This window comes from Prunus mume, linkage group LG1 (assembly GCF_029339155.1).
Source record: "Prunus mume cultivar Tortuosa linkage group LG1, ASM2933915v1, whole genome shotgun sequence".
Classification (NCBI taxonomy): domain Eukaryota; kingdom Viridiplantae; phylum Streptophyta; class Magnoliopsida; order Rosales; family Rosaceae; genus Prunus; species Prunus mume.
Window position 1 is genome coordinate 31,376,640 of NC_142698.1, and position 10,635 is coordinate 31,387,274.

Genomic DNA, 10,635 nt, shown 5'->3' on the forward strand with positions numbered 1-10,635 from the left:
TATGAGATTCATTGAAAGTCACATCTCTGCTCACAATTATTTTCTTGAGTTATGTGTTCCAAAACTTGAATCCCTTGACACCATTATTGAATCCTAAAAAAAATAGCTTTCCTTGCTCTTGGATCCAGTTTGTTCTCTTTCACATGGTAGTAAGCATCACACCCAAAAACCCATAGATTTTCGTAGTCTTGAGCTATCTTCTTTGACCATAATTCCATTAGAGTCTTACCATTTAAAGTTGCTGAAGGTAGACAATTCAAAATATGACATGCATAATTCAGAGTCTCTGCCCAAAATCTCTTATGTAATTTGGCCTGTGACAGCATACATCTCACTTTTTCCAACAACGTTTGATTCAACCGTTCTGCAATCCCATTTTGTTGTGGGGTTTATCTAACACTAAAGTGACGAGTAATACCCTCATTTTTGCATATCTCAAAGAAGGGATCAGATGTATATCCCCACCATCATCACTTCTTAGAACTTTCAGCTTGTTGCCAGTCTTTTTTTCAATCATATTTTTCCATTCCAAGAAAATATTCAAAACCTTATTTTTATGTTTCATCATATATACCCATGATCTTCGTGAGAAATCATCAATGAATGACACAAACCATCTCTTTCCTCCTAAAGATTCATTCTTTGCAAGTCCCTATACATCAGAGTATACATAATCCAATATTCCCTCAGTTTGATATATTGCAGTGCCAAATTTCATATTTGTTTGCTTGCCAAGAACGTAGTGTTCACAAAATTCTACTTTGCCACTCTTGGCACCCTTTAGAACTCCTTGTTTAATCAATCCTTGTAGAGCTTTGTTTCCTACATGCCCCAACCTCATATGCCATAGAGAAGATGAGTCATTTTGATCATCATCTGCCACCATAGCCACCTGTTTTTCCATAGTCTTGCCCTCTAAAAAATAGAGCAATCCTCTTCTAAGAGCTCTCATCATCACTAATGCCCCTCTAGCTACCTTAAGTATGTTATTCTCAAAATAAAATTTGTAACCTTCTAATTCAAGGGTGCCTAAAGAAATCAAATTTTCTTCAGGTTTGGGACATACCTCACTCCATGTAGCTCTCGAATTACACCATCACGGTGCTTGATCATAACACTGCCAATTCCTTGTGTTGAACACGGATTATCATCACTCATGTATACAGTTCCAGTCATTGTTTTAAAGGTTGAGAACCTATGACTTTGAGAAGTCATATGATGAGTGCAGCCAGTGTCAAGCACCCATTCATTCATGTAATCCATGTTACCAGCTGCTATTAAGGCACATACAACATCCTCATCGTCGGTTTCAACAATGTTTGCCTTTGAATCTTATTTCTTCTTTCCTTTGTTTTTAGCTTTGATTTTAAGACAATCCTTCTTCTAGTACCCCTTCTTATGGCAAAACACCCTTATCCAAGAATTTCCTGTTGCTCGAACTCTCTCTTGTACGAGACTTGCTGTTCTTCATGTTGGAATATTTTCTCTCCTTTGATCTTCCTCTCACCATTAAAGCTTCAGAATTATTCCTCTCTTTTCTATTAACATTCCTTACCTCATGGTTCATCACAGCACTTGAGATCTCATCAAACTTGTTTATTTCTCTGCCATAAATCCACGTCACAACGAATGATTCATAGGATTCAGGCAAAGAATCCATCAAGATCAAAGCTTTGTCTTCATCCTTGATAGTTTCTTCTAAATTCAACAGTTCAGCAATCAATTTGTTAAACTCTTCGAGGCGATCAATCATCTTTGTCCCCTCCTTATATTGAAAACGATACAGCTTACTTTTAAGGTAAAGCCTGTTTTCAGCACTCCTCTTCAAATACTTAGACTCCAAAGTATTCCATAGGTCCTTTGTTGATGAAATATTCATCACACCATATTTTTGTGCCTTGCCAAGACACAAACGAATTGATGAACATGCATGGGCATTTAGTCATTTCCATTCCTCCTTCTTCATCGACACAGGCATATCTCCAAGCACAACAGGTAGACCTTGTTGTATAAGCACTCCTTAACCTCGCACTACCACATAGTGAAGTTATTGGTCCCAACAAACTTCTTGATCTCGAACCTAGCACTTTGCACCGTGGTTTTGGCTACCTCAGTGCCCTCGTTGTCTCCATTTTGACCAGAGTTGCAGGCTTTGTCATTGTTTTGGCTTAACCACCGAACCTGGGCCCCTAATAACACTTGTTATACTTTTAAGCCAGAACAAGAACTAAAACGATGAACAAAGAATAAGAAACACAAACAATTTAAGGGTTCCTCCAATATTGGAGTACCTCCCTGACCAACGGAAGCTTCTTATTAATTACCTAAGAAATATAAGAGAACTCACAAACCCAACATCTCTCAAGTACACAAACAGATGCCTCACAAACTTATGTCTACACTGCTCCTAAGGTCATCTATTTATACTAATAGATGACATAGGTTACAACCAAATCCTATTATACATAGGAACCAAATCCTAGACTAAAAGTATATCCTAATCAAACTAGGAAATTAAGTCAATGTTAGCTTGCATCCAAGCTAATCCAAAAACCTACAACTTTCTTTTTCCTACATTGATACCTATTTTAATTTAGGCACATATTGATTTTATGCCAATTCCAACAGTTGTTGTATTGACTTCAATGTTAAATTATCTCTGATTTGTTAGATCGAAGTAAATGTGTATAGAAATGTAGTTAGGTTTGTTGTCCATTATTAATTGACCAAGCAAGTAAAATTTTTATGGCGTGCTTAGAGTGACCAAGCAAGTCAACATTGCTCTATTAAAAGGAGGAAGCGAAAGGATAATTAGAATAATATATAAATGTGATGATGATTAAAGTCTTGTTCGATCTTAAGTAGAATAATCTCTATTATGTTAATGCCAGAAATTGGTTCAACAATCAGATCAACTTGTCGAGATTGAGATCAGGCAATCTTTCCAAACTAACTTGGCATAACCAAGCAGGTTGTCCTCCAGAACAAGTTTTAGTGCTTAAGAGATTGCAATTTGTAAGTAGAAATTGAATAAGAACATACATTCAAGCAACACGAGAGATTTAAGTGATTCACCCTTAATTAGGTTACGTCCAAGAAGGTGTCTGGTGTTTTCATTATTGAATAAAGAAAGAACAAAGTACAAAGTATTTAATCCTCACAGCCCATAACCCATATCCTATTTAACACATAATATTGAGACATCTCAAGAAATGTGAAATTGATGTTGTAGGGTTGACTTGCCCTTTCAGACGATCCCTCTTGGGTTGGAGAGTCACCTTTATATAGTAGATGGAGATGACCTAGTCTTTGTATCAAGTTTTGCAGCAATGGCCTTCCCCTTCATGCAGCTTCGCTTTGAGTATGAGGAACAAAGTTTAATCTTTTAGGCGACCATCTTTACCACCATCATAGTTTCCAAGCATTGTAAATTGAAGTCTATATTTTGTGATAAAATTATTCATTAATATAAATTTGCTAAGTTTGTAGTCGCTTTGAAACGCGAACGGTACCTAGGACTTATGCACCAAAGAGATGGCAAAAACAGTTTGTATGATAGCAGGCCTCCACCAGGTTCGAATTTTGTGATTGTTTGTGCCTCTCCCTGGTTTTGGTTGTGGATGCTTGTCTTTTAGCCTTAGGCTGAAATATGTTGTTTGTTTATCGATGAGCTCAATAAGTGTGGATCGTGAAATGTTGCAAAATACACGAGCCATGTTTTGCTTGATGAAAAATTAAACAATGCATCTGCTTTGTGCTATAAGCCACACTCAACTGCTCCTTAATACGTTTCCATGAATTCAATGCAATGCTCTCATTTTAAGTTTCACAAACATTGCCTTCCTCTCTTCGGCCATGTGTTTCAACACAAACTAGTTTTCCAAACTGGCTTTAGCTTCCCAATGCAAATAATATTATGCATGCACCTTCCAAGGGCATGAACTTCTTCAAGTTTTCCTCCAACATTAAAAGATCAATCTCTATTTCAGTCCATTCATACTAATTTATGTCTCCAGCATATCATTAAAGGGGTTCTTCTCGCCTAAATCAAGTGCCAGTGACTAGGTTTCGATCATACCATCTTCGTCCTCTCTGTACGTTGGGATTGATTTCCACTGCCAACATGACCTCTACCTTGTCCAACCTTGAATCTCCAGGGTAAGAGTGGCCCAAAACAACTCTATTATATATGAAGACTTGTACACGGTACTCGAACAAAGGTTATGACAACCCAGCATCCTAGCTGTTGATTACACAGATAACGTTTTCATCGTAGCCCTTCAGAATACTTAACTCACATGACAGGCACATCACCTATTTAAAATAACTAAGAGCATAACCAGTAGACCAGCAAGGCCTCAGCAAGCCTCCAGTATGCTCTTGCGTCACTTTGAAAGATCACACTACAGGAATGAAGATCACTGCGAAATCTTCAGAACAAAATTGCCAATCTTTTAAAATGGTCAACTATGTTTTACAGAAGCCAATTTGTTGTAAACTGTAAAGTAGGTTTTAGGCCACCTGCCTTAGGATAAACATTAACCATGAACCACTAGCTTTTGAACAGATCTTGCTAGAGAAACAGGGATAAGGTAGCTACTAGTATAACTTTCAGAAACTAACCTGAACCAATCAATCAAACAGGCATCAGCTCAGACCACATTACTTCATCTCAATCTTGATGATGCTTCTCTTGTTTGACTATACATACATGCAGGATATAATACAGGTACTGACGAAGGAAAGCTAATTTTGTAACCTTATGGGGCAAAATTTCTGGGAGGCATCCGACTCTGCTTGTTAAATTATGAACAATGCAAAAGATCAAATGTCACTTCAAGCCTTCTTCATTTTCTGGAAAGATAAACTGTAAGTCTTCATTATCTCTATAAACTTGATAAAGAGCAGCAGCTTTATAGACAAACATCCCAAGCATAGCTGGCACAAGCTGTGAAGAAGAAGCATTAGTGTAAACAACAAGAAAATAAACTTTCACCAGTATGAGTTCTTCAGCCTTTCTATGAATGGTCAAGTACATGGTTTCAGAAAAAAGTTTCCTGACACAAGATTAGCTTCAAGGTTTACCTGGAAATCAAAGAGATCGCTGGCAAAATATTGATGAGACAGAATCCACAATCCATATATTGCTGCTGGTATTACAAGCCTTGGAGATGAAAGAGCAATACCACAGCCCTTCATCGACTTCTCTAGAAAATCCTCAACATCCTCGCTTCTTATTCCAATTCTGGATGAGAGGATGAATGTATGTTTGAGCAAACCAAACGCAAGGAATATTTAACAAAAAGAATAAGACCAACTACCAAAAAGAAAGAATACAAAGTTGTTTCTGGTTGTACTTCTTGGTCTTCCTCTGCCTGAAAATTTGAGGGACTGTGTCTCTGGATATATTGTCTGCTTGCTGGTACAAGAGTTTAAGGTACAAACAACTGCATTGAGAATGATATAGGCTATAAGTTCTTCAAGACAATCAAAAACGTAAGCAGCTGCATTAACAACACATTCAAGCTGAACATGTCTTCTTATGGAAAGTATTTACCAATTCTTTGTCAAACTTTTCATGAAAAATAAATGTAAAAATAACAGCACACCTTAAGTAACTTTCCTTCCATTATTTTAATCAAGATTTTTGAAATATTATCATGCCATAAAGCTGAACCAATAACCCAAAGCATAATAGAAAAGGCATAAGTGTTGGTAAATTGTCATAGACTTAGTAAAACAAGAATTATGTCTAGATTACCGGCATAAACTATTGCTCTAGAGAAATAATCTCAACCTAATAAGTTGTATCAACAAACCTGAAAATAACTCCCGTAGCATAACTGACAGCAGCCTGTGCGGTAGACTTGCAAGTCAGTACTCCAAAACAGAAACATACACTAAATTCACCAACGTCTAGTTTAACATAAAAGTGAATGAAAGTAACGAGCTACTGTGGATAAATAAGTTATGAGACTAGAAAATTTCACAAATACTTGGGTCAGCACCATTATTGTGATATCTCAGAAAGTAATTAATATTCATTCTTTTCATCAACTAAACAGAGCACTCCTACCAGAATTGATGAAAGTCTTTCCTAAGCATGGTGGCAACAATAAAACTACATTTAAAGCTCAGTGTGTGTTTTCTTGAAAGGTATACCTGGAATGATAATGCTATTAAACAATACCCAGTACATGCGGTTCCAATACCAATATTTAATAGCATTAGTTCCCTCTGTAGCTGCAGGAAAGGACAGAGATTCATCACTTATTTTGTAAGACACCAAAAATCAAGCCACACCAATGTTAAACTGCAAACCAGCAAAAACATATATGTATATGTATATTTATGTATATTAATAATATTTATATATATAGTTTTTGATGCAGGACGTGTAGGACCTAAATTTATTAGTTTCCTAATATATTTGTTAGTTTCCTAGATTCTCGAGTTTTCCAAATTCTAGTAGGATTTCTACTTTTCTAGATTTCCAGATTTCTAGTTTTAAGTTTCCTATTTTATTTGGGTTAGGATTTCTGTTTAAGCAAGGGATTTTTATCCTATTATGTCTAGGTTTTAGTTTGCTATAAATAACCCCGTGTAGTTCTTTAAAATTCCGTTTTGAAAATTGATTAAACCTTCTCTTAAAACTATGTGATTTCTGTCCGTCCTTCTCAGTTCTCTGATTTCAGTCATTTCTTTCGTCCCTTCGATCTATATTTTCGTCTCCTCAACCTCTGATATTCTTCTTGTTCTACTGTTCTACCCTTTCCTTTGCCTTTCGATCTATATTTTTGTCTCCTCGATCTCTTATATTCTTCTATGTTCTATTGTTTGAGTGCTTAATCTAATACCTACAGGCTGTACTACTACATCAGTTTTTCTATATTAAGGATGCCTCTTATTGTAAGAAAAGGGCACACATATTCTTAGGACTACCCCACAATATATTTCAATGATCGGAAACCATCTATATTTTACATCATCCTTCAAGATTATCCCTGCAAAAATTCATCCAGATCGGAAGTTGTTTGATCATCTAATGGCTAAAAAATGTAATCTGTTAGATAAAGCTAAAACGAAAATGTCGATAATCAAATGGCTAAATAATTTTAGATTTATCATTTAGATTTATGGCAAACATCATGAAGGCATACTCAATAGTTAACCTAAAGTAAAAGTATAGAGACTAATATTAACTAAACTAGAGATAAATCTCTACGTAGGCTTTACATAGAACACGATATGTCTGATTACAATACTTAAAGTAATGTGTCCTCAAGTTGCTGATGCATTTCGGACAAACAAGCATTTACTCTACTGGAATATTCAAATAAACAAATAACAGTTGATTTTTCAACCATACAGATTGCTTTAGGCTACAAAAGGCTTAAGGACTCAAAATTGATAATTTAATTTGATATTAGATTGAACACATAAAAGCTTAAATTTGATAGAGCAACCTATTGAGATCACAAATAGATAAAGATTAATCATATAGATAGCTTGCTAATAGTATTTATGACTTAACAATAAGGTAATTCTATTTGTATCCCTTAACTTGCTCGACACACACTCAGAATTCATAGTACCCATTTTAACATTTTCATTTAATTTTAACACGAAGAAGAAAAAAATGTGGCCTCCCTTCCCCTCCACTACCAAACACCATGGCTAGAATCCTTGCACCACAGCCAGAGGCTATGGCTGTGTGCCATGGCCAGAAAATACGATAAAATGAGAAATAATAGCAGCCTAACAATAATGCTGATATAATTTTGAGCCCATAAAATCTACTTGATTGATCAGTATAAATGGAAGACATGAACTTAAATTTATTCAAAGAGATGGTGAACATATACATTAGTTGACGTGCAAACACTGACTTCTATGTATTTGCATATATATATATGGCTTGCCTCTTATAAAGATGTCCACTACGTATATAGTGGAACGAATATAGACATAACCCATACTGACTTGCACAAAATACCAAGGAACATACTGGGTTCAAGTATCATACAGCTTCATATTGAAGAAGGTTGAGTTTCTTTCTTCTTTCACTGTCATTCTGCAAGGCCTGTTAAGACAAGTAAAGTAAGAACAGATAAAAATATCAAATCTCCCCTTGTAAAGGCACCATTTTGATTGAACAAATTTTGAAATTATCTTCCCTTTTCTCTTCCTTTTTTTTTTTTATCACAAGGTGAGTGTCGAAAGCAAGCATAAGAGAAAAATTAGAATGTTAGGATAACCAATGAAAGCATACCTTAGCAATGGCTTTTTTATTTATTGGTGCAGATATGTCACCTAGTACCCATTCATTGGTTCTTGACAATTTCAAAAACCCACCAGCATCATTTTCTGCAACCTAAAACAGTACATACATTAAAAATCGGAAAAAGAAAGTGAACACATTTGATTACTTGCCATTTTAAATTTGAAACAAACAAATACAATGTGATTTAGCACTTGGATATAGTAATGCTTGCTTGAGCAGATGAAGCAAATCCATTATTTATCAGGAAAAAAAAAATGCAAAAAGTAAGCCCCCCCCGACCTTCATTATGTTCATCCTGTTTTCCAACTGATTCAATGATCTAAAATCCATGCTCACAAGGTTTAAGCCTCAATGATTAAAATGTGTGCACCTCTGGACTACATTAACTTTCCCTCAGGCATTCACACATAAAAACTTTTGCTTTTGTAACTAAAGAAACTAAAAGCACCAGTATGAAGCTATCAAACTCAGTTAATGAAACCCTTTTGCAAGAGCCACGTACTGGAAGCTTTGAGGAAACCCATTTGCTAGGACCACATATTGGACATAAATTTGAACCCATATTTAGAATTCAGAATTGCTATGTTTGACCAAAAAGTAGACCACTATCTTCATTGTTTGATTCATTAAATCCCAACACTCAAGCATATCAACTACAAATTTGGAATTTTTACTAATCTTAAGCAGCTTGATTCATTAAATTACAGTGAAGAAAGCATGAAAGAGCTTTGTTGTCCTGTACCTGCTCTGCTGGTTGAGGAATGTCAGCAAATCGGCCAACATCATCAGCATCAACAACAGATTTCGTAAATTCCTTCTGCCAAAACACATCCGAAACTTTTGATACAAGGTCTCCATTCAACTGTCTTTCCTTAAAGAACGCCTGCAGAATGTCCTCTTCTGCAAGTTCACTCACTGCAATTAAAAAAATTAAAATTAAAACTAAAACCCATGACATACAAAAACCGCCAAACGAAAGCGTTTCAAAAGTTACATTACATATATTTGATTAAGGGGATTACCAGGAGGTGGGCTTGTTCTTAGGGCTGAGACAGATGGATTTCTATTGGGAAGTAAACGATTACGGATTGGGAGAGTTCTTGGGAAGGAGAAGCACTCAACCCTGAGAAGGGTCCCCATTTTCCCTGTGACTGGGGTCTGTGGCCGCTTCTGTGTACGGTATCAAAACTATCTTGCTAAGGAATATCTAATGCAATGCAATGCAATGATGAGGGAAGTAGAGGGCTGCTGGATTTTGATTGGAGATAAGGTGGTGAGAGAATTCGTCCAAAATCAAAAAGGTTGTGACCGAGGGGTGGATAAGTTATCCCTATACATGAGAGTTTCTCTCCTCCCCTTCCCCCTTACTCAACGATTCGAATCCCATGTAAAGTGCCCTCTCCACAATGCCTCGTATCACTAATTATCACAACAACAAAAAATTATTATATGACTTCAGATCTTCTGTCCCCATTTTCCCTTTACCATTTCTATCCCCTATCTAATACTTTGACACATGTCCAGCCACTTCACCACAATTTCAGTGTGTTAAGTCATAAAATTATTTTTTTTAAACGAAAACAAAAACAAAACATTAAAGAAAGGGAGCTGATTTTTTCACTCTATTTTTCTTCATTTACAATCTCTTTTGTTTTTTAAAAAACTTTTTAATCAATTTTGTTCTTTTATTTTATCTTTCCTATACACTTACCTTATATTAATTTCTTTTTACTTCACTTTTATATTATTTCTTTTTTTTATACTTAATTTTCCAACTTCTTCTGTATACTTAATGTAATATAAAAGTGAGGTAAAAAGAAATTAATGTAGGACAAGGGTAGAGAAAGAAAAAAAAGAACAAAATTGATTAAAAAGTATGAAAAAGAAAAATGGAGTGTAAAAGCACTAGCGGTGCCCCCAAGCCAGGGCAATAAGGGGCCCAAGCTCCTATTTGAGGTTCCAGAGCTTCTACACCAGGCAGCTCGTAGACTCCACAAGCCTAGGCAGGCCCAAGGCAAGAATAGCTGAGTTTTCGTCGACAATGAAAAAAATTAAAAAATCTATTAAAAAATTTAAAAATTTAAGAATTTTTTTAAATAAGTACTTAGTCATATTCTTCACTTCCCACACCAAATCTCTATACAAATTCCTCTCTTCATATCTCATGTGAATAGTGGTTGTCATGGCAATAGGTAGAAACACCACAAACTTTTGCAAGGGCTGCCACTATTCACATAAATAGTAACAACCATTACCTTGTCTTTACCCTTTGCCATGACATATGGGTGGAAGTGCTCTAAGTGGAGAAAAGGGGAGTGCAAAAATCAGCTCACTAAGGCCATCTCCAACCT

The 10,635-nt window shown here is 35.8% G+C and overlaps 1 protein-coding gene across 1 annotated transcript; it reads right to left on the reverse strand.

Moving 5' to 3' along the window:
• Nucleotides 1-4,431: 4,431 nt before the first annotated feature.
• Nucleotides 4,432-9,702, reverse strand: LOC103328385 (NF-kappa-B inhibitor-like protein). Its single transcript, XM_008230779.3, has 9 exons — nucleotides 9,307-9,702; nucleotides 9,027-9,199; nucleotides 8,273-8,374; nucleotides 8,027-8,083; nucleotides 6,163-6,243; nucleotides 5,820-5,854; nucleotides 5,358-5,447; nucleotides 5,086-5,245; nucleotides 4,432-4,948 (listed from the first exon to the last, which is right to left on the reverse strand). The coding sequence occupies exons 1-9, from the start codon at nucleotides 9,422-9,424 to the stop codon at nucleotides 4,832-4,834; spliced, it is 933 nt and encodes a 310-aa protein (XP_008229001.2). The 5' UTR covers nucleotides 9,425-9,702; the 3' UTR covers nucleotides 4,432-4,831.
• Nucleotides 9,703-10,635: the final 933 nt, after the last annotated feature.